The sequence below is a fragment of the Schistocerca nitens genome, chromosome 5, assembly GCF_023898315.1.
Source record: "Schistocerca nitens isolate TAMUIC-IGC-003100 chromosome 5, iqSchNite1.1, whole genome shotgun sequence".
NCBI classification, from domain to species: Eukaryota; Metazoa; Arthropoda; class Insecta; order Orthoptera; family Acrididae; genus Schistocerca; species Schistocerca nitens.
Genome location: NC_064618.1, coordinates 605,882,573 through 605,907,403, shown reverse-complemented (window position 1 = coordinate 605,907,403; position 24,831 = coordinate 605,882,573). Strand labels below are relative to the sequence as shown.

Here is a 24,831-nt window from a genome sequence, read left to right as displayed (position 1 = left end):
AATTAAGTTCAGAGTTCCATGTTAATCACGGATCAGTGGCATGCAGTGCACAAAAAACAAGGACAGCCAGCATATTTATTTACTAAAAAGGTTATCAAAGACGATGACGTTGGCAAATAGATCTTTACATCAGACCTAATCTGCACGCATCCGAATCTCATAAACTAAAAAGCTAAAAATGAGATTTGTGAACCTGACTTTTGGCTTACAAAATATCATCAGTGTTTGGTTTGGTATTACTCCATCCAGTCAAGATAATTGCTTTCCAGTGTTCATCAATCTCGTTCGACATGCTGACTTAACATACTGTATTTATCAAAATTTTTTCTGGCAGACACAATTTGTTCCAAACACTGATGCCATACCAGCAGTAAAGTTCTTCAGTTTCAGAAACTTTACATCAGGTAGGTAGTGGTAAAATTCAACAAGTTTTCTATTTCTATGCTTGTGTTTCAACAAGTCACTTGCCTGCAAATCAATGGGTTCCAGCCATTCGTTACAACCAAACATGTTCTGCAAAAGAAGAATGTCACTCAATTCTGTCAAGATCAGAAAATTTCTCCAAACAAAAAAAAAAAAAAAAAAAAAAAAAAAAAAAATGCTTTTATAAGTCACAAAGAATAATCAGGGTTGACATCTTCAGGGATTGTCACACAAACTCATTGAAACAGTAAAAATAAGAAAAAAATTTCTCCTTTCAGGTCTGCCACAAACAGTGATAGCTTTCTCTGAAATCCTTTGATGATTCTGTGGAGGTCACAAATGAGGCTATCCTTTCCCATAAGTTTTTAGTTCAGTTCATTCATGTGAGGTATGATGTTGACCAAAAATAACTCTGACAGCCATGCAGATCTGACAGCTGTGGATCAGCTCTATCTTTTTCAGTGAGGAAAACATCCATTTCGCATTGGAGCTTGTAAAAACTAAACAGTACTTTGCTGCAGCTGAGACGCCTCACTGTTATAAATCACAGAATTCAGAACTACTTTCTTCAAGAACAGCCTGGAAATGGTGCTGACTGAGTGCATGTTCCTGAAAGCAGCTCACAACAGAAACAACTGGCTTCAGTACATAAGAAATATCTGTCTTCCACAAAGTGCTTGCTGATGTGTTATGTGTTTTATGAACAGAGCACCCACAGTTTGCAAATCTTTAAACTGAGTAGGGGAGATCAGTGCATCTTAGCACTCTTTTGTATTTTACATGTTCCCACTAATCTTTTTTATGTGGAAACACTACTACATTGTTTCAGAACCTGTAGATCTAAGTAATTCATGCCACTCATTGTTCATCTATTCATAATAATGTATTTATATCTAAAAAGAAAGATGATGAGACTTACCAAACAAAAGCGCTGGCAGGTCGATAGACACACAAACAAACACAAATATACACACAAAATTCAAGCTTTCGCAACAAACTGTTGCCTCATCAGGAAAGAGGGAAGGAGAGGGAAAGACGAAAGGATGTGGGTTTTAAGGGAGAGGGTAAGGAGTCATTCCAATCCCGGGAGCGGAAAGACTTACCTTAGGGGGAAAAAAGGACAGGTATACACTCGCACACACACACATATCCATCCACACATACAGTGTCTGTATGTGTGGATGGATATGTGTGTGTGTGCGAGTGTATACCTGTCCTTTTTTCCCCCTAAGGTAAGTCTTTCCGCTCCCGGGATTGGAATGACTCCTTACCCTCTCCCTTAAAACCCACATCCTTTCGTATTTCCCTCTCCTTCCCTCTTTCCTGATGAGGCAACAGTTTGTTGCGAAAGCTTGAATTTTGTGTGTATATTTGTGTTTGTTTGTGTGTCTATCGACCTGCCAGCGCTTTTGTTTGGTAAGTCTCATCATCTTTCTTTTTAGATATATTTTTTCCACGTGGAATGTTTCCCTCTGTTATATTCATATCATTAATAATGTATTTAGTACTATAATACCACCTGGGACAACCTATCCCACCCACAGGGCATGTCGGCCCAGCAGTAGGGACAATTCAGAAGTCAGTCCATATGATTTTATAGTTTAATTCAATTTATTTAATTTGAAACATATAAACTTTGATACTCACAGTTTATTTAGTAAAAATTCCTATAGCTTTACAACAGAAACCGCAATCACAAATTTTGTTTTCATTGTTATAACAACAGTCTGAAAGAAAAGTATGTACAAAATTTTTATCAGTCTTCACCTAAGTGCCCAGTAGGATCTTCATGGCTTGAACATTGATTAAAAAGTTCTTCAGTGTCATTTTTAATACACGACAGATGTGCTCACAGCTTAGAAGTTGTACATTGAATCCGCTCATCATCTGGATTGCGATGAGAAAATTGTTTAAGAAACCTGGGCCATTGTGCCCCAGTGTCATATTGGAATTGTTTTAGTTCATTTACGAAAACATTTAAAGCATTTATCACTGTGTCTTCATCTTGAAGAACCTTCATGGTGATGCCTACTTCCTTTCTGCATTTTATGTGAGGAGTTTTATCACATGATTCAGCTTGATCACTGCCTCATTTCTTAAAAAATTGGTTTTTATGAGCAACATCCTTATTTCTGTCTAAAGTGTTGTTTTTTGGAGACTTGCTGTTCATGTTATGATGCGTCTTTCTCTGGATTTTGCTGCATTGGCTGCGCGGGATTAGCCGAATGGTCTAAGGCGCTGCAGTCATGGACTGTGCTGCTGATTCCAGCGGAGGTTTGAGTCCTCCCTCGGGCATGGGTGTGTGTGTGTCCTTAGGATAATTTAGGTTAAGTAGAGTGTAAACTTAGGGGCTGATGACCTTAGCAGTTAAGTCTCATAAGATTTCACACACATTTGAACATTTTTTTGCTGCATTGTTGTAGTTCTGTTCTTGTTTGTTTGCTGTCTCTTTTACTTGGTTGCAGTTTCTCAAATGGCGTGACTTTTTCAGCTGTTGGGAAGCACTGCTGGTCAGGTGAGGTGACGTTTAACATAACAGCTGTTGTTACCGACAGCATAGGCCTACATTGTGTTCTTGAACAGTTGAAGGGCCAGCTTCGGAAATAAAACCACAACCTACAGCATTCGCATCAGGTCTATCTCATGTATATGAAGACATCAGTGGAAATAAAAAAATTGAACATTGCATATACATTCTCAGTTTAAATCAGTATGGGACACATAAAAATTGCATTGGATTTGATCTAGACTTTGACATTGTTTGACCTAATAAAGTTCATCATTACAAAAAGACAGTGGAGCGTGTTGGCCATCTGGGCCCATGTGCCCCTGTTTAAATGGGCCATTGTGCCCCAGTGTCATATTGGAATTGTTTTAGGTCATTTATGAAAATGTTTCAAGCATTTATCACTGTGTCAAAATAATCCTTAATATATTGTACTTGTTTAGTGAGAGCATTGTCTTGGAGTACGTGACAAAATATTTTGGTCAAACAAAATGTACTTTCAGCGAGAAGAAAACACAAAATGTGTGCCTCTGCCTTGCTTGACAATTTACACTGCATTGATGCATATATATGATAAGATGACAGTATGGTTGCTACCAACGTCCTTGGTCTGTGGCATATATGAACGGCAGTATTACGAAATAATACCAATTGGCACCGTGCCCCTACGACCTCAGTCTTCCCTACCAATCATTAAACACAGTGAACGTAAGGCACACAGCAGCCAGGAAATCTCGGCATTTATGAAGATCTAATATTCTAAACATAAAATTTAAATCCATGTCTCATGGTCCAAACATTTCATCATTCAAACCCCCAATACCATCGACAGGCCGGATGAGCTGATGTCATGGGCAGGATCCGGCCCATGGGCCATAGCTTGGTGACCCTGCTCTACAATATGACAGTTCTGACCTCGGTACCTGTTTCACCACACACGCCATCTGGATTCTCTCTGCTGATACTACTTTCTTAGAACTTCTTATGTGGAAAATCACATTACAACATGTGCTAGGTTCTTGCCAACCATCTGGCCTAAATTTATGTTAATTTCTGTGGTGTCAGCATATCTTTTCAGTAACTATTCCTTTTCTTCACTACCCTTTTATTCTTTTTTTTCCCCCCTGACATGTCTACCCCCCCCCCCCCACACACACACACAAAAATATTAAAAAAAGTTACCTGTCTACAATGTATAATGCACGTAGCTGTCTGCTCTTATTGACTTTTGCAGGATGTTTTTCCAGCTGTCTCTGTCTTGTTTATTACCCCATCGTTCAACCTTAAGCTCTCAAGTTTTAAAATATGGTCCAATGCAAGCACCAACAATAAGTCTTTCCTTCTCATCCTGCCTGATAAGTCTTCTCTGACTCAGGGATCCAGGTGACTTTTCCATAACGCTTCCCACTTCCTAAACCTCACCAGTCTTTTTCCTTCACCTCTTTTCCTTTACCTTCAACCCTAATTCTAGTAGAAGGAGCCACTGGTTTCAAAAGTTTGTGCATTTCCGCATTTCCTTATATATATAATAGAGGGAAACATTCCACGTGGGAAAAATATATCTAAAAACAAAGATTCTGTAACTTACCAAACGAAAGCATTGGTACGTTGATAGAAACAATAACAAACACAAGCACACACACAAATTTCAGCTTTCGCAACCCACGGTTGCTTCATCAGGAAAGAGGGAAGGAGAGGGAAAGACGAAAGGATGTGGGTTTTAAGGGAGAGGGTAAGGAGTCATTCCAATCCCGGGAGTGGAAAGACTTACCTTGGGGGGGGGGGGGGGGGGGGAAGGGACAGGTATACACTCGCGCGCGCGCACACACACACACACACACACACACACACACACATCCGTCCGCACATAACAGACACAAGCCTCTGTCTGTGGAAGTTAGTTTAGATGATCACCATTTCTTACAGCAAAATAACTGGTTAAATTCATTCCCTCGACTACCAGTCACAGGAATAAAGGTAACCAGGGCAACAGGTATGACAAGCAAACCAGTATATGTTGTTGTTGTGGTCATCAGTCCTGAGACTGGTTTGATGCAGCTCTCCATGCTACTCTATCCTGAGCGAGCTGCTTCATCTCCCAGTACGTACTGCAACCTACATCCTTCTCAATCTGCTTAGTGTATTCCCATCTCTTGGTCTCCCTCTATGATTTTTGCCCTCCACGTTACCCTCCAATACTAAATTAGTGATCCCTTGATGCCTCAGATCATGTCCCACCAACTGATCCCTTCTTCTAGTCAAGTTATGCCACATACTCCTCTTCTCCCCAATTCTATTCAATACCTCCTCATTAGTTATGTGATCTACCCACCTAATCGTCAGCATTCTTCTGTAGCACCACATTTCGAAAGCTTCTATTCTTTTCTTGTCTAAACTATTTATCGTCCATGTTTCACTTCCATACATGGCTACGCTCCATACAAATACTTTCAGAAACGACTTCCTGACACATAAATTTATACTCCATGTTAACAAATTTCTCTTCTTCAGAAACGCTTTCCTTGCCATTGCCAGTCTACATTTTATATCCTCTCTACTTTGACCATCATCAGTTATTTTGCTCCCCAAATAGCAAAACTCATTTACTACTTTAAGTGTCTCATTTCTTAATCTAATTCCCACAGTATCATCGGATTTAATTCGACTACATTCCATTATCCTCGTTTTGCTTTTGTTGATGTTCATCTTATATCATCCTTTCAAGGCACTGTCCATTCCGTTCAGCTGCTCTTCCAAGTCCTTTGCTGTCTCTGACAGAATTACAATGTCATCATGCGAACCTCAAAGTTTTTATTTCTTCTTCATGAATTTTAATACCTACTCCGAATTTTTCTTTTGTTTCCTTTACTGCTTGCTCAATATACAGAGTGAATAACGTAAACTATCCCAAGAAAAACTACTTACAAAGTTCCAAGAACCACCTTTAGATAATGAATCCAGGAATATAGTACAAACTTCTATGCATCGCTCACATAGGGATTGTGAGGACAAGATTTGATTAATTACAGCATGCACAGAGGCCTTTAAACAATCATTGTTCCTACACTCCATGCATGAATGGACTGGGAAGAAACCAAAGCCTTAAACATCCTGAAATGTATCAGTCATACGTCTTGGGGAGCTGACAGGGCACGTCTGCTCCAACTTTATAAGGCCTTAGTGCGACCCCGGCTCGAATACGGATGCCAGATTTATAGGTCAGCAGGGCCTTCGTACCTGAAAATGCTGGATGCAGTTCACCACGAGAGTATTAGGCTGTCTACAGGGGCCTATTGCACAAGCCCGGTTGTTAGTTTGTGTGCAGAGGCTGTTGAGCCTCCGCTGTCTATTCGACGTCTTCTTCTCGTGGTATGCCAAGCATATAGGGCATTGTCCGTTCCTACATCGCCAGCATCCAGTTACGTTGTTCAGCTACCACTGGAATGGTTGTTCGATCATCGGCCACAAGCAACACGGCCATTTGGAATCCGTGCAAGGGAGAGCCTTGAATTATTACAGGTGGGTGGCTTTAAGGTCCAAAGCCAGGGTTGGAGCAGGGCCACTCCCTGGCTACTACCAAGGTCCAGATTGCTTTTAGAAGTGACTGCTTACAAGAAACATTGTACCCCAGACTATGTATTTAAAGTTAAGTTTAATTTTACGTAGCCACCCAGATTTTATTACCGTCTACTTGGATGGTTTTAAGCAGGGAGATGTTTTCGGTTGTTCTGTCATGTTCCCTGACATTGTTCTCAAGATAGGACTCCCGGAGCAGTTTTCAGTTTATTACGTGGAACTGTTTACTATCCTGAGGGCAATGGAGCAGATGCGAAGGCATTGTGACAAAAAATTTATCATCTGTTCTGATTCTCAAAGTGCTCTTCTCGCTGTTGGACAGATGTACCCAGCAGATCGGATGGTGCAACAGTTACAGGATGCTCTCCTTCTCAGGAAAACAAGGAAATAATTTTTTGCTTCCAGGGCACACATGCATCCAGGGAAACAAACTTGCTGATGCTGCTGCTAAGGAGGCTTACCTCCCTTCCTCCTCCTGCCCACTGTTCAGTCCCTCTATGGGATGTCACTTCATTTGTGACCAGGAAGGCTATATGTTGGTGGGAGTCCCAGTGGCTGGAAGTGAGGAATAATAAACTATGTTCCATCAAGACTTCAGTGCGATCATGGATCACCTTCTTCCGCTCTAGATGGTGTGAAGAAGTAGCCCGTATTCGGCTTAGAGTGGGACATTGTCCATTGACACATGGCTTCCTTTTATGTCGGGAGGAGCCCCCAGTATGTCAGAGATGTGGGACACAGCTGTCAGTACATCTTTTTACTGAGTGTGTTTTATATGACGCCTGAGGGTTGAAATGGGTTTCCCACAGGATCTTCCCTCTATTTTAACTGGTAACGAGGTGAGTGTTGTTTGTGTCTTAAAATTTTGTGGGGTGTCCGGAATTCTTCCCAAAATATTTGGTGTGAGATCTTAATGTGCCACAGAGTGGCTGGGTCACACATTATTTCTAAGTCGTCATCCAGCCACGGTCATTTGACCCTTTTTTAACAGCATCCGTACAGGTATTTTATCCATGATTTTATGTAGTTATCCCGCTGTGTCTCGCTGGGGTTATGTTACGAGCTTTTATGAACGTCACCTTCCTGGGGTGGGATCAAACATAGTTTTCCGATTAATTGACCTTCTTCCATAGATTGTGCAAATCTTCAGTATAATATTAATGCAAGGGTGCTGATGATCTAGCTGTTTAGCGCCCTCCACCATAAATCGTCATCGTCACCTTCCACTCCTACCCCCCCCCCCTCCCCCCCTTGCCCTTTGCTTATTGCATCTTACCCATTTCTCTATGATACCCCATTGCAGCAGCAAGTGTGACTGCCTCCTGTACATAATGAACCTGGTGGATTGTCATGGAACTAATACACCCTTTACAGACAGACAGTGGTGACTCCATATGTTCCTGTGCTTCCTTTGTTCCTCTGTCACCGTGTCGTACTAATACACCCAGCACTCATCCATAGTAATTGTGTGATTAGATGAAACATCTATAGTGGCCCGACACAGCTGTAGCATTTCCACTGGTACCTCGGTTTGGTATGCTTCTCGAATGGGAATGAGACGTTGGGGAAACCCAATGGGTGGCAACTTTTGTCATGCTCTAAATGTCGTTGGCTAATTGTCACTTTTCCATTGTTACCTCAACGTGATACACTCATTTTGAGCACCAGTACCATCGTTTCTTTGTTGTTCCCTGTTCTTCACAAAGAGATAGTCTGTCACTTTGTTCATCATCATTCAGACTTATTTAACCATGCTGGAAGTGTCTGTGCTAACTAATGCCTGTTTCAAATGATGATGCAATGTTTCCATATACTTCCACCAATTTAGCACAGGTCGTTGTAGCATTGTTCCCCTTCAGGTGTTGAAAGTTTGTTGCTGTACGATACTCCACCTTATCAGTGAACTGTGAATTTTTTTTTTTTTTTTAACCACCCCTCATATTTTTAGATAAAAATTTAAATTGTAAGACATTTCCAGGGGCAGATGTGGACTCTGACCACAATCTATTGGTTATGAACTGTAGATTAAAACTGAAGAAACTGCAAAAAGGTGGGAATTTAAGGAGATGGGACCTCGATAAACTTAAAGGACTATAGGTTGTACAGAGTTTCAGGGAGAGCATAAGGGAACAATTGACAGAAATGGGGGAAAGAAGTACAGTAGAAGAAGAATGGGTAGCTCTGAGGATGAAGTAGTGAAGGCAGCAGAGAATCAAGTAGGGAAAAAGACGAGAGCTAGTAGAACTCCTTGGGTAACAGAAGAAATATTGAATTTAATTGATGAAAGGAGAAAATATAAAAATGCAGTAAATGAAGCAGGCAAAAAGGAATACAAACGTCTCAAGGAAGTGCAAAATGGCTAAGCAGGGATGGCTAGAGGAAAAATGTAAGGATGTAGAGGCTTATCTCACTAGGGGTAAGATAGATACTGCCTACAGGAAAATTAAAGAGACCTTTGGAGATAAGAGAACCACTTGTATGAATATCAAGAGCTCAGATGGAAACCCAGTTCTAAGCAAAGAAGGGAAGGCAGAAAGGTGGAAAGAGGATATAGAGGGTGTATACAAGGGCTATGTACTTGAGGACAATATTATGGAAATGGAAGAGGATGTAGATGAAGACGAAATAGGAGATACGATACTGCATAAAGTGTTTGACAGAGCACTGACAGACCTAAGTCAAAACAAGGCCCCGGGAGTAGACAACATTCCATTAGAACTACTGATGGCCTTGGGAGAGCCAGTCCTGACAAAACTGTACCATCTGAAGCAAGATGTATGAGACAGGCGAAATACCTTCAGACTTCAAGAAGAATATAATAATTCCAATCCCAAAGAAAGCAGGTGTTGACAGATGTGAAAATTATCGAACTGTCAGTTTAATAAGTCATGGCTGCAAAATACTAACGCGAATTCTTTACAGACGAATGGAAAACCTGGTAGAAGCCGACCTCGGGGAAGATAAGTTTGGATTCCGTAGAAATATTGGAACACGTGAGACAATACTGACCTTACGACTTATCTTAAAAGAAAGATTAAGGAAAGGCAAACCTACATTTCTAGCATTTCTAGACTTAGAGAAAGCTTTTGACAATGTTGACTGGAATACTCTCTTTCAAATTCTAAAGGTTGTTGTTGTTGTTGTGGTCTTCAGTCCTGAGACTGGTTTGATGCAGCTCTCCATGCTACTCTATCCTGTACAAGCTTCTTCATCTCCCAGTACCTACTGCAACCGACATCCTTCTGAATCTGCTTAGTGTATTCATCTCTTGGTCTCCCCCTACGATTTTTACCCTCCACGCTGCCCTCCAATACTAAATTGGTGATCCCTTGATGCCTCAGAACATGTCCTACCAACCGATCTCTTCTTCTGGTCAAGTTGTGCCACAAACTTCTCTTCTCCCCAATCCTATTCAATACTTCCTCATTAGTTATGTGATCTACCCATCTAATCTTCAGCATTCTTCTGTAGCACCACATTTCAAAAGCTTCTATTCTCTTCTTGTCCAAACTATTTACCGTCCATGTTTCACTTCCATACATGGCTACACTCCATACAAACACTTTCAGAAATGACTTCCTGACACTTAAATCTATACTCGATGTTAACAAATTTCTCTTCTTCAGAAACGCTTTTTTTGCCATTGCCAGTCTACATTTTATATCCTCTCTACTTCGACCATCATCAGTTATTTTGCTCCCCAAATAGCAAAACTCATTTACTACTTTAAGTGTCTCATTTCCTAATCTAATTCCCTCAGCATCACCTGACTTAATTCGACTACATTCCATTATCCTCGTTTTGCTTTTGTTGATGTTCATCTTATATCCTCCTTCCAGGACACTGTCCATTCCGTTAACTGCTCTTCCAAGTCCTTTGCTGTCTCTGACAGAATTACAATGTCATCGGCGAACCTCAACTTTTTATTTCTTCTCCATGGATTTTAATACCTACTCCAAATTTTTCTTTTGTTTCCTTTACTGCTTGCTCAATATACAGATCGAATAACATCGGGGATAGGCTACAACCCTGTCTCACTCCCTTCCCAACCACTGCTTCCCTTTCTTGTCCCTCGACTCTTATAACTGCCATCTGGTTTCTGTACAAATTGTAAATAGCCTTTCGCTCCCTGTATTTTACCCCTGCCACCTTTAGAATGTGAAAGAGAGTATTCCAGTCAACATTGTCAAAAGCTTTCTCTAAGTCTACAAATGCTAGAAACGTAGATTTGCCTTTCCTTAACCTTTCTTTTAAGATATGTCGTAAGGTTAGTATTGCCTCACGTGTTCCAATATTTCTACGGAATCCAAACTTATCTTCCCCGAGGTCGGCTTCTACTAGTTTTTCCATACGTCTGTAAAGAATTCGTGTTAGTATTTTGCAGCTGTGGCTTATTAAACTGATTGTTCAGTAATTTTCACATCTGTCAACACCTGCTTTCTTAGGGATTGGAATTATTATATTCTTCTTGAAGTCTGAAGGTATTTCGCCTGTCTCATACATCTTGCTCACCAGATGGTAGGGTTTTGTCAGGACTGGCTCTCCCAAGGCCATCAGTAGTTCTAATGGAATGTTGTCTACTCCGGGGGCCTTGTTTTGACTTAGGTCTGTCAGTGCTCTGTCAAACACTTCATGCAGTATCATATCTCCCATTTCATCTTCATCTATCTCCTCTTTCATTTCCATAATATTGTCCTCAAGTGCATCGCCCTTGTACAGACCCTCTATATACTCCTTCCACCTTTCTGCTTTCCCTTCCTTACTTAGAACTGGGTTTCCATCAGAGCTCTTGATATTCATAGAAGTGGTTCTCTTCTCTCCAAAGGTCTCTTTAATTTTCCTGTAGGCAGTATCTATCTTACCCCTAGTGAGATAAGCCTCTACATCCTTACATTTTTCCTCTAGCCATCCCTGCTTAGCCATTTTGCACTTCCTGTCGGTCTCATTTTTGAGACGTTTGTATTCCTTTTTGCCTGCTTCATTTACCGCATTTTTATATTTTCTCCTTTCATCAATTAAATTCAATATTTCTTCAGTTACCCAAGGATTTCTACTAGCCCTCGTCTTTTTACTTACTTGATCCTCTGCTGCCTTCACTACTTTATCCCTCAAAGCTACCCATTCTTCTTCTACTGTATTTCTTTCCCCCATTCCTGTCGATTGTTCCCTTATGCTCTCCCTCAAACTCTCTACAACCTCTGGTTCTTTCAGTTTATCCAGGTCCCATCTCCTTAAATTCCCACCTTTTTGCATTTTCTTCAGTTTTAATCTACAGTTCATAACCAATAGATTGTGGTCAGAGTCCACATCTGCCCCTGGAAATGTCTTAAAATTTAAAACCTGGTTCCTAAATCTCTGTCTTACCATTATATAATCTATCTGATACCTTTTAGTATCTCCAGGGTTCTTCCATGTATACAACCTTCTATCATGATTCTTAAACCAAGTGTTAGCTATGATTAAGTTGTGCTCTGTGCAAAATTCTACCAGGCGGCTTCCTCTTTCATTTCTTAGCCCCAATTCATATTCACCTACTACGTTTCCTTCTCTCCCTTTTCCTACACTCGAATTCCAGTCACCCATGACTATTAAATTTTCATCTCCCTTCACTATCTGAATAATTTCTTTTATTTCATCATACATTTCTTCAATTTCTTCGTCATCTGCAGAGCTAGTTGGCATATAAACTTGTACTACTGTAGTAGGTGTGGGCTTCGTATCTATCTTGGCCACAATAATGCGTTCACTATGCTGTTTGTAGTAGCTTACCCGCATTCCTATTTTCCTATTCATTATTAAACCTACTCCTGCATTACCCCTATTTGACTTTGTGTTTATAACCCTGTAGTCACCTGACCAGAAGTCTTGTTCCTCCTGCCACCGAACTTCACTAATTCCCACTATATCTAACTTTAACCTATCCATTTCCATTTTTAAATTTTCTAACCTACCTGCCCGATTGTGGGATCTGACATTCCACGCTCCGATCCGTAGAACGCCAGTTTTCTTTCTCCTGATAACGACATCCTCTTGAGTAGTCCCCGCCCGGAGATCCGAATGGGGGACTATTTTACCTCCGGAATATTTTACCCAAGAGGACGCCATCATCATTTAATCATACAGTAAAGGTGGCAGGGGTAAAATACAGGGAGCAAAAGGCTATTTACAATTGGTACAGAAACCAGATGGCAGTTATAAGAGTCGAGGGGCATGAAAGGGAAGCAGTGGTTGGGAAGGGAGTGAGACAGGGTTGTAGCCTCTCCCCAACACTATTCAATCTGTATATTGAGCAAGCAGTAAAGCAAACAAAAGAAAAGTTCGGAGTAGGTATTAAAATTCATGGAGAAGAAATAAAAACTTTGAGGTTCACCGACGACGTTGTAATTCTGTCGGAGACAGCAAAGGACTTGGAAGAGCAGTTAACGGAATGGACAGTGTCTTGGAAGGAGGATATAAGATGAACATCAACAAAAACAAAACAAGGATAATGGAATGTAGTCGAGTTAAGTCAGGTGATGCTGAGGGAATTAGATTAGGAAATGAGACACTTAAAGTAGTAAAGGAGTTTTGCTCTTTGGGGAGCAAAATAACTGATGATCGTCGAAGTAGAGAAGATTTAAAATGTAGACTGGCAATGGCGAGGAAAGTGTTTCTGAAGAAGAGAAATTTGTCAACTTCGAGTATAGATTTAAGTGTCAGGAAGTCGTTTCTGAATGTATTTGTATGGAGTGTAGCCATGTATGGAAGTGAAACATGGACAATAAATAGTTTGGACAAGAAGAGAATAGAAGCTTTCGAAATGTGGTGCTACAGGAGAATGCTGAAGATTAGATGGGTAGATCACATAACTAATGATGAAGTATTGAATAGAATTGGGGAGAAGAGGAGTATGTGGCACAACTTGACAGAAAGAAGGCACCGGTTAGTAGGACATGTTCTGAGGCATCAAGGGATCACAAATTTAGCAATGGAGGGCAGCGTGGAGAGTAAAAATCGTAGAGCGAGACCAAGAGATGAATACACTAAGCAGATTCAGAAGGATGTGGGTTGCAGTAAGTACTGGGAGATGAAGAGGTTTGCACAGGATAGGGTAGCATGGAGAGCTGCATCAAACCAGTCTCAGGACTGAAGACCACAACAACAACAACAACATTTTGTAATACAGGGTGATTCAAAAAGAATACCACAACTTTAGGAATTTAAAACCCTGCAACGACAAAAGGCAGAGCTAAGCACTATCTGTCGGCGAATTAAGGGAGCTATAAAGTTTCATTTAGTTGTACATTTGTTCGCTTGAGGCGCTGTTGACTAGGCGTCAGCGTCAGTTGATGCTAAGATGGCGACCGCTCAACAGAAAGCTTATTGTGTTATTGAGTACGGCAGAAGTGAATCGACGACAGTTGTTCAGCGTGCATTTCGAACGAAGAATGGTGTTAAGCCTCCTGATAGGTGGTGTATTAAACGTTGGTATAAACAGTTTACAGAGAATGGGTGTTTGTGCAAAGGGAAAAGTTCTGGACGGCCGAGAACGAGTGATGAAAATGTAGCACGCATACAGCAAGCATTTGTTCGCAGCCCAGGAAAATCGACTCGCAGAGCTAGCAGAGAGCTGCAAATTCCACAGTCAACTGTATGGAGAATCCTACGAAAAAGGTTAGTTATGAAACCTTATCGTCTACCTGAACGTCAACTACCCGAGGCGATGGATCGGCCGCCAGGCAGCCCGTGACAGAGCACTTCATCACTGACCTTCAAGAAGCCCTGATCTTACCCCCTGCGATTTTTTCTTATGGGGGTATGTTAAGGATATGGTGTTTCGGCCACCTCTCCCAGCCACCATTGATGATTTGAAACGAGAAATAACAGCAGCTAACCAAACTGTTACGCCTGATATGCTACGGAGAGTGTGGAACGAGTTGGAGTATCGGGTTGATATTGCTCGTGTGTCTGGAGGGGGCCATATTGAACATCTCTGAACTTGTTTTTGAGTGAAAAAAAAACTTTTTAAATACTCTTTGTAATGATGTATAACAGAAGGTTATATTATGTTTCTTTCATTAAATACACATTTTTAAAGTTGTGGTATTCTTTTTGAATCACCCTGTACTTTTTATGTGAAAACACTGAAAACCACACACATGGTTGAAATGTGGGATACTGCAATACACACTCTGCTAGCTCCACAACTGGCGAATCCTCTCGAGAGTGGAAAGCCCCGAGTCATTGAACTATGACCTCTAATAGAGATAGGGGGAAATCCTTTTATGTTATGTCTAATTTCAGTGTTAATCATTGCCAAATTAGGTATTCTTTTTGCCAAGTTTTTGCCAGTAACTGATGTGGCATTATGTCAGCTTTTGGTTTATTTCCTGAAAGCTTAGTCATCAGTTAGCATATGATCCTTATTTTTGTCTTACTTCATAGCTTTGCAGTGTTACGTAAAATGAAAATATATCTTCAATTTACACTATATTTATTGACTCCTTACATCACATTTATTTATATTATTGTACCTGTTAAATATAATCAATTAAAGAAAAATAACTGTGATTATGTAATCGAAATTTTTCAAAGTCATATACATTTACATCTGCATCCATATCTGTAATCTGCAAATCTGTGAAGTAAAAGACAGAAAACACTTTCCATTATACCATATACTAAGTTTTTCTTCTGTTCCATTCACATACGAAGCACAGGAGGAATGATTTCATAAATTCCTCTGCATGCACTGTAAGTAGCCTAATATTTTTTTGCAGTCTGTCTAGGTGTTTTTCATAAGACCTACAATTATTCCCAAATTCCTCACTTAATACTGGTTCATCTATTGTTGGTCTCCACTGCTGTTTATAGCGGACTTTGAATCCCTTTACCCTTTTGTGCTCTTTTGTTTTTTAGTGTGCACTTGTGAATGTCACATTCTCTCAGCATTTTTCAGCTCCAGTGGAAAAACAGTGAGAATTTGCTTGTGTGTGCCAATCACAGTACAGGACATATGACATCTTGCAAACTTGTGATAATTTGGTTGGAGTTCACAGAGCAGCTGAACGTGATTCCATAAAAGTCTATCATATTACTCGTGAAATATGATAGAAATTCTCCTGTCTGTTGTTTGTTTTTGATGACAATGAAGTTGGCATGACACATCTCATGTATTGAGCCATGATTGGCTGAAAAAAGCAAACCAAGCAGACTCCATGTCACATTACATGTTTGCATCATATGTGCCTTGACATCTAGCAGACTACTACTTCCTTTTCCAGCTCATAAATATGAGAAAGAGAGTCCTGTATCATCTGAAGCTGGGTACATCAATGAAATTGCTTGGAGCCCACTGAAGGAATTGGAGCAGTTGAGTAAATTCTTCTCTTCGTCCTGCTTAATACACCCTAATGTCTTCAGGATCGCATATGGTAGTAGCACTGTGGACTGTGAATTTGCTTGCATATGAGGTCATCATCAAGAAAAATGACTTGTTAGATAAGTGTGTCCTCTTGCATAGTCCCTTCAGTGTATACTGGAATAAAATCATGATGACTGAGGAAAATATTTCCAACAATAGATTTAAAAACGACACTAGAGGTAAAACTTCTTGGCAGATTAAAACTCTGTGCTGGATGAGGTCTTGAACCTGGGACATCACCTTCCATGGGCAAATGGGTGTCACCTGAGCTATCCAAACATGGCTCCCGTCCCTTCCTCAAAGATTCACGCCCATCAGTATCTTATCTACAAGAAAGGATATTATGAAGGCGCAGCTTAGTCACAACCTTGGGGGTTGTTTCCAGAATGAACTTTCACTCAGGAGTGGAGTGTGTGCCGATTTGAAATGTCAAGACTGGGACTCAAACATGGGTAAGACAAAGGTTTTTATCCGCCTGGAAGTTTCGAATTGGCACACAATCTGAATCTGAGGGATGCTATCTTTTTAAAATAACTCTGGGCCACTTAAGAACCTGAGGTTGTGGGTTGCACGAGGTTAACATTTCTGTCAGAAGCTAAAATTGTTTGCTGAACTGGAATTTGAACTCAGAATCTCTATGCTTCATGTGCAGAAAGCGTACCAGTCATACTGTCCATGACACCTCACATACCAACTCAGAGTCTTAACTTTTCCATATTGAGTCATATCACAGCACATACTAGTAACATGTTGCAAAGAAATGTTAATGGCAGCATATATACTGCATAGAGTAAAAGATAATATCTCGGTAATGGTTGTACCGGTTAGCCCCTCCTCCAACATGCTGTAACATGACTTAATCGGACAGTCTGCCATTTTACCAATCAGGCACCATCTTTGGTTTTCTGAATCAGTGCTCTCTGTTGTCCATCCATTATTTCATTGAATTTTAACATAATATTTGCTCTGTGCATTTGCAGCTATCAGCTATGACTGACCATGACTCATCCTTTGTAAGACTCAAAGTGCTTTCTTTCTTGAAAACCAGAAAACGGTTAGACTGCCGTAAGGAATATTTGGTAGGAAATGAATTGTCACACAACCTGTAGATAAGGAAAGTCGTGTGTGTGTGTGTGTGTGTGTGTGTGTGTGTGTGTGTGCGCACGCGCGCGCTACATGCCCGCGGGTGTGGATGTGGGTGGGGCTGGTTGGTCATGCGCGTGTGGGTGTGGGTGTGCACGTCCAAGGTATCATTCAAAATGATTGTACTACTTACCTCTGTTACATTTTAAAGTTCATTTTCTTGGCTCATGCAGCATTGACACATATCAAGAAGCATGACTTGGCTGAAAGTTAGCAGTATTTTACCCCCGAAATATTACTACAGTTGTAAGATGCAGTTGCCAGTCTGCCCAAGATATTCCCACCATTCAGTTAGACAGTTGCAAGTGGTTTATGTTCATTTTGTGTGTCATGTTGTTGTTTTTAAAAATTGAAGTGGATTACTGACATTCAGTAGCCTACTCCAGTAGTTTCTAAGCATGAGTTAATGATGTTACCTTTCTCATTTGAAAAAGTGCCACTAATTATGAAATTACACTTTGTGAACACAATTTTCATTTACTATGTCAGATAGCAATTGTACTTCTGTCACACCGATGGATAACTGTGGTGCAGCTTCAGTTAAATAGTGTTGGTGAGACATTAAATCTCATTTAGTTATAGTGAAGTGACTACTAGCACCAGACATCAGTAATCCCTTTGACCAATAGTTGAGCAACTTGTTAATGTTGTCTTCAGTTGGTGGATTTCAGTGATCCAAATGACCTTTCCTGATAGTAGAACTGAGACACTGTACATCAAGATGTTATGGTTGGCTCCCTAATTGCCCCTATCTTCGTATGGAGTATTTTGAAGGTATTCTCCCTAATTATTTGAAATATTCCTTCTTCCCCTTTTTCTTAGGAAAATTATAACAAAATATTTTATATTTTCTACCCAAAGTAAGAAATTAAAAAAAGAATTTAATAATCTTGAATTGTGCATTTTAACAGATAAAAATGGCCAGTATGAACCAACTAAAGAAGAAACAGAAGAACTGGAACGTGCTTTAGAAGCAGTGGACAAAGATGTTAAATCACTGGAAAGATTATCTCAAACACATGGTTTAATGGAACCATATATAGATGACAGTGCTCTGCAGACACTAGTTCAGTTGCCCGAAGTGACTGCGGGTTTGTCAGTTCCAGGTATTGTGCCTGCTGTTTTCACTACGTATCACAGTCATAATGGGTTTGTGGTAAATTCTCATCATTCAGCTGCCGCAGTGCCCGACATTAAAAATCTTGGACCACATCCAGTAGAATCTCCTGGTCTAGTGTCACCGTGTATATCAATTCAGACTCAGACTGACACACCATCTTAGCATGCATCACAGCGTTTTTATCAAGTGGTATTGTGCTCAAGGTGGTATTCAGTATTTCGGATTTTTGTTAAATATTGACGGTTTCAAAGTGGTGTGTGTGTGTGTGTGTGTGTGTGTGTGTGTGTGTGTGTGTGTGAGAGAGAGAGAGAGAGAGAGAGAGAGAGAGAGAGCATGTGCACGCATGTGTGCCTGCATGTGCACATACACATGAGTGCATATATTTTGTGTGCGCGCGCATGTGTTGATGTCCAAAGTACACTGAATATGAAATAAGTGGCAGCACTTGTCAGAGACGCTTGTGTGTGTAAGTTAGACGTGATAATTGCTACAGTATTATAGTTGTTAAAGTTGCATATGAATCTTTTTGTATGTGTTTCCATTGTAGTAATGACTCCCTTGTGAGGTGAAAATTGGTATGATGCTTTAAAATATTTTTTATAAGATTCACAGTTTCTGTTCTGTAGGTTTCATGTGTGTAAATATCTTTTTAACTTAATGCATCACTAAGAATATTTTTCTTCTTTTTCACTACCAACACAGTTTTGTGTTACGAATCTGCTTTTCAATATCTCTGTATATTCACATAATATGTGAACAAAAAATGAGCCCTTCCGTAGTTCTTATTTCTACCTGTGTATAATGCATTGCAGAAGAAACAAAAAAGAATGTATTGCCAATTCATATGACACATTTGTTTGTTTAATGGGTGGTATACTTTTTGTACTATTCGGATTAGTCCAAGTAAGCTGTTTATTTTGTATTGAGTGTACTTTATGAAAAACGGTGTTGTGCAGTTGTATCTTGTGATGAATACTGTGTAGTGTTATGATAACAGTGCAAATTTTAGAAACAAAATACAAAATATTGTAGCCAGAGCAGTTCACCAAACAGTATCTTGGAGACATGCATGTCATTGTTATATTGCTGTTGAAAATAGTCTTTTGTTTATACTCAGGGAGGGTGAAACTAATTGCATTTATTCCATGTGTGTCTGTCTATGTGTGTGTGTGTCTCACTTGCATCATGTGATTAATTAACAGTTTCTTGATTTGCCCTTCCCTGTACAACTAAAGCTCAGATTTGAGTGATGCGGAGGTACTTTTTTCCAGATTATAGAGCATGCCTCATGACTTCCATGACTGACTCCACAGTTAACTGTTGAACCATTACAATGGTTTGAATTTTTTATATGAATGGATGAATAAGGGCCACGATAATAGTTGAAATACTACAGTTGTTTCAGCAACACTTCAGTAAAGTGGAGAATTCACAAATTTCTGTAGTTCTTTACTTTTTTTTGCTTGTTGGATTAATAGTACTCCAAAAATTTGTCAATGGTTACTTTTCACTTTCTTCTTTGCTTGTATTAATATGTGCATTATTTGCTCTACTGCATTTTAGCCAGGGATATGCCATTTCTGTTGTAAAAACGGCATTCTGAAATTTGTAAGGACATTATTCATTGATTTTTTAGCAGTCACAGAACTTTATTTTTTTGTGTATTCTCCTTAATTTCATGTGTTCTTGTTCATTCAAAATTGAGTAGAGTATGCTCTGCTTCATTTGGGAAGACTGGTAGTTGAATCACTTGTGTACCTGATATTTAATATTTGTTTAGTGTTTCACATCTTAAGGTTTTGTTGGAAATAATATTGCACATTTCATTTATTTTGTTTCTCACATTGCTGAAACATTTACGCTAATGCTGTGTATTAATAAGTTTGTTGAGAGCAAGTTTGAATATCTTGAGTCCCAGCATGCTTCCTATTTTGTAGCCTTTTAAGTTATTTTTTAATGTTGTATAGTAAAGATAATGTGAAAATAAAATCTACTTCAGTGATACAGGCTTTTGTCATAATGATTTACAGTTGTTTTGTTACTCAGGTGAAACAAGGGGTAGAGTTATTGATTCAGAGCAGAACATTTACTAAAAATAGATGTACATTCCACTGGTAAACTTAACACTTTTGCAGTTATGGTAAAACGTTTATAAAGTATCTAGATTTGCATAAACAGTTATAAATGAGGGGTTCCATCCTCTGACTGTAGGCAGCACACAACAGCGAATAATACGTAGTGGTATTAGATCATAATTTTAATCTCAGGAAGAAAAATGTGCTGAAGAGTCCCTTAAATAAACAAGAATCAGTTTTCTCTTGTATATTTGTACTCATTCTCTTAAACTGTTGGAAGTCAGGAGGTTCATATATATATATATATATATATTTTAAACTATAGAGTAGCATGTACATTTCAGGTTGTGTCTGGCACATATAAAAAGATGGATGCATTCTCTATGTTTGGCATTTATTTCATCACACATAAGTCACTCATAATCATTTTTACTATGTACCTGCTGTGTAAGGAATTAGCTGATCTGATTATCAAAGAAATCTGTTTACTAAAAGTTATTGAATTTTTAACACTTTTCCTTGCTTTATGGTTGTCGGGCATGTGCTGTTCACAGTTTTACATTATGAGAATACCGTAGAGAATTTTAATGTGAAATGAAGAGAGAGCAGTATTTTCATACTTTTAATTAGAAGTTCTAAATTACAAAATTTTTTAAATGTATAGCACTGTCACAAAATGTGATGTATATTCCAGATAAATGTAAAATAAACAGACACTGTACAGATTTTGTAATAAATACTACGTTAAATGAATACACACACTTCATAACATGAATTCACAAACTTGTTGTCTCAATGGGACCAAGGCACATCACTTTAAATTTGTCATTCAAGTTTATTACACAGAATCATCCATGTCTAGTTGATATAAAGCCTGACAACTATTAAGCAAGTCATTCTGCATTTAGACACAATAAACAGTGAAATATTAGGAGCAAATTGGTGTTCTTTGATCTCATATCAGCTTACTGAAAATTTTTGTTACCATATAGTAATTCATCCCTAGTGACATTGACTGATGTAGCACATCATTGTGGTTGATTGTAAGAACTTCAGTAACTAATTGAGGTCTAGGATAAATGCTAAGTGTTGTTCTTTTGTGTGTGTGTGTGTGTGTGTGTGTGTGTGTGTGTGTGTGTGTGTGTGTTTGTAAAAACAAGTATTAACAAGAAGCAATGCCTGTCAAAAAGAAATGTGTTCGAAAGTGAAATGTATCTTATAGACAGCTTTTGCTTAAATGTGTTGTAAAGTTGGAGCAGCACTAAATGTGTTTAGGGTAAATGAAAGTGCAATACATTCTTGAGAAAACCAACAACAAATTATATATATATATATATATAAACTGTAATTCGTTGAAACACTTGTTGCCGTTGTGTACGTCTCATAATGTGTATGCCATTTCTTTTTTGTAGTGTAATTAAAATAGTTTTTTGATATACTTGGACTGACTGACAGTGAAAATGTATAATTGTAATTTTGAATACATATTTTGTCCCAAATTGTAGTGAAATTGATTTTGATATTTTCCTCTTACCTTTGAAACAAACCGGTAATTGTTGTTGATTATTTGAAAGTTCCTATTAAAGTAGTAGTTTTGTAATATTTTGTAAAATATGTGCTTTTTTTTAAATATTTGCTACTCCATGACTCATATACTGAAACAGTGTGTTGTCTCATGCCTGAGATGAAGTTGAAGAAACTACAGTGTATGTGACAGGAAAATTGTTAATTTTTACAGCCAATTATGCGTAAGTGATATTTACGTGATGGACACTTTGGCTTCAGAAAAAAACTGAATAACGGTGTGGCTATTTTTCTACTAAAAAGACACATTACTAAATGTCACCATACAGCCATATTTCGCACATAAAATGCCTGGTGTGTAGTGAATAAAACAGTGTCGTCTCCAGGAAATTTTGTTGGAAATATCCTGTTCTTACTTTGAGTACTTTAAGCAAAGTCTTCCACATAACCATTAAATTCGTCATGTAGTTTAATATTCTGACTGGAAGATGTCTATTTTCGTATTGATGGAACTAATACTGTAGCAGTTCATTGCTATTACTGTTTCCTTCGTAAGTTCTGTCAAAAGTGGTACTTTGTAAATAAATATTGTGCACCATTACAATAGCTATTTTGCATAAGTGGTAGTTATCTGCAGTTTTTTAACATTAACAAAAAATTTGAATATAAATGCTCCAGAAATAAATAAAAATAGATTTAAAAAAATTATACTCAGCAGAATGAGGTGAAGACTAAAGTGTCACCAATGAAAGTGTTTGTATCATAAATAATTACTTTAGTTTTTAGAAGATTGGGTGACAAGAATCAGAGAGGAAATATAAGAAAAGACACACAACCATCTGCTACATACAGGACAATAGAGAGAAGATATGAAGATTAACAAAGAAGAAAATAAGATCTTAGGTTTTAGTGGTCAGCAAAGATAATTTTACTGCAAGATACTTCTTACCAGCAGGACAATAGAAGTGCAGGTCTACATGGACACCATCTACGCCTACATCTGTACTCAAAATGCTATGTGATTGAGCTGTGTGACTGAGATTACACAGTGTACCAGTATCATTTTTCACCCCCACTTTCCTTCCTATTCCATTTTTGAAAGGAACAGTCAGTGCCCTCTGTATGAGCCGAAATTTCTCTAGTTTTGCCACTGTGGTCAGTACATGACATGTTTGTTGGAGGAAATAGTATGTTTCTTGACTCATTTTGGAACATAAGCATTTGAAATTTTGTGAATAAGGCTCTCTGCTGTGCACGAGGCCTTCGTTGAATGTCTCTCACTGCTGGTCATCGGGTATTTCTGTTATACTGTCCCACTGGCAAACATGTGACAAATTCTGTAGATTTTGTTTCAGTCTTTTTATCTCTCTCCCTTTGCCATCAGCACACAGCGGCGTAGGACTACAAACTTTGCCATATCATTTACATATGCTCTGTTCACACAACCTTGTGGTTCTCCAGTTGCTGACTACACTTACGGTGAAGTGACTCCATTAAGAATGATATCTGCTACCAACTAGCTGAATAAACAGAGCAAGCTACGTTTTACAACAAAGAGAAAAATGTGGGAATTGTAACAGCAAAAGTAAATGTAGCAGTACCAGGTTATTGCAGAGAGTATGTCAGATTTTAATGGGACACAGGTTTATAAATACAAAATCAAATAGGGGTAATGCAGGAGTAGGTTTAATAATGAATAAAGAAATAGGAGTGCGGGTTAGCTACTACAAACAGCTTAGTGAACGCATTATTGTGGCCAAGATAAGACACAAAGCCCATGCCTAGTACAAGTTTATATGCCAACTAGCTCTGCAGATGATGAAGAAATAGATGAAATGTATGACGAGATAAAAGAAATTATTCGGGTAGTGAAGGGAGACGAAAATTTAATAGTCATGGGTGACTGGAATTCGTCAGTAGGAAAAGGGAGAGAAGGAAACATAGTAGGTGAATATGGATTGGGGGGGAAGGAATGAAAGAGGAAGCCGCCTTGTAGAATTCTGCACAGAGCATAACTTAATCATAGCTAACACTTGGTTCAAGAATCATAAAAGAAGGTTGTATACTTGGAAGAATCCTGGAGATACTAAAAGGTATCAGATAGATTATATAATGGTAAGACAGAGATTTAGGAACCAGGTTTTAAATTGTAAGACATTTCCAGGGGCAGATGTGGATTCTGACCACAAGCTATTGGTTATGAACTGCAGATTGAAACTGAAGAAACTGCAAAAAGGTGGGAATTTAAGGAGATGGGACCTGGATAAACTGAAAGAACCAGAGGTTGTAGAGAGTTTGAGGGAGAGCATAAGGGAACAGTTGACAGGAATGGGGGAAAGAAATACAGTAGAAGAAGAATGGGTAGCTCTGAGGGATGAAGTAGTGAAGGCAGCAGACGATCAAGTAGGTAAAAAGACGAGGGCTAGTAGAAATCCTTGGGTAACTGAAGAAATATTGAATTTAATTGATGAAAGGAGAAAATATAAAAATGCAGTAAATGAAGTAGGCAAAAAGGAATACAAACGTCTCAAAAATGATATCGACAGGAAGTGCAAAATGGCTAAGAAGGGATGGCTAGAGGACAAATGTAAGTATGTAGAGGCTTGTCTCACTAGGGGTAAGATAGATACTGCCTACAGGAAAATTAAAGAGACCTTTGGAGAGAAGAGAACCACTTTTATGAATATCAAGAGCTCAGATGGCAACCCAGTTCTAAGCAAAGAAGGGAAGGCAGAAAGGTGGAAGGAGTATATAGAGGGTTTATACAAGGGCGATGTACTTGAGGACAATATTATGGAAATGGAAGAGGATGTAGATGAAGACGAAATGGGAGATAAGATACTGCGTGAAGAGTTTGACAGAGCACTGAAAGACCTGAGTCGAAACAAGGCCCCGGGAGTAGACAACATTCCATTAGAACTACTGATGGCCTCGGGAGAGCCAGTCATGACAAAACTCTACCATCTGGTGAGCACGATGTATGAGACAGGCGAAATACCCTCAGACTTCAAGAAGAATATAATAATTCCAATCCCAAAGAAAGCAGGTGTTGACAGATGTG

The 24,831-nt window shown here is 39.0% G+C and overlaps 1 protein-coding gene across 5 annotated transcripts in view; it reads left to right on the top strand.

The window, feature by feature from the left end:
* The window catches only part of LOC126259356 (INO80 complex subunit D), a 234,900-nt gene that overhangs the window by 151,707 nt on the left and 58,362 nt on the right, over nt 1-24,831 (top strand). For 4 of the 5 annotated variants that reach the window (XM_049956087.1, XM_049956086.1, XM_049956089.1 and 1 more), the window contains one exon: nt 17,963-22,361. In XM_049956087.1, coding sequence (XP_049812044.1) covers nt 17,963-18,333 — 371 coding nt within the window. In that variant the 3' untranslated portion in view covers nt 18,334-22,361. Of the gene's footprint in view, nt 1-17,962; nt 22,362-24,831 lie in introns of those variants that run through there. The other variant, XM_049956088.1, reaches the window with a different exon arrangement.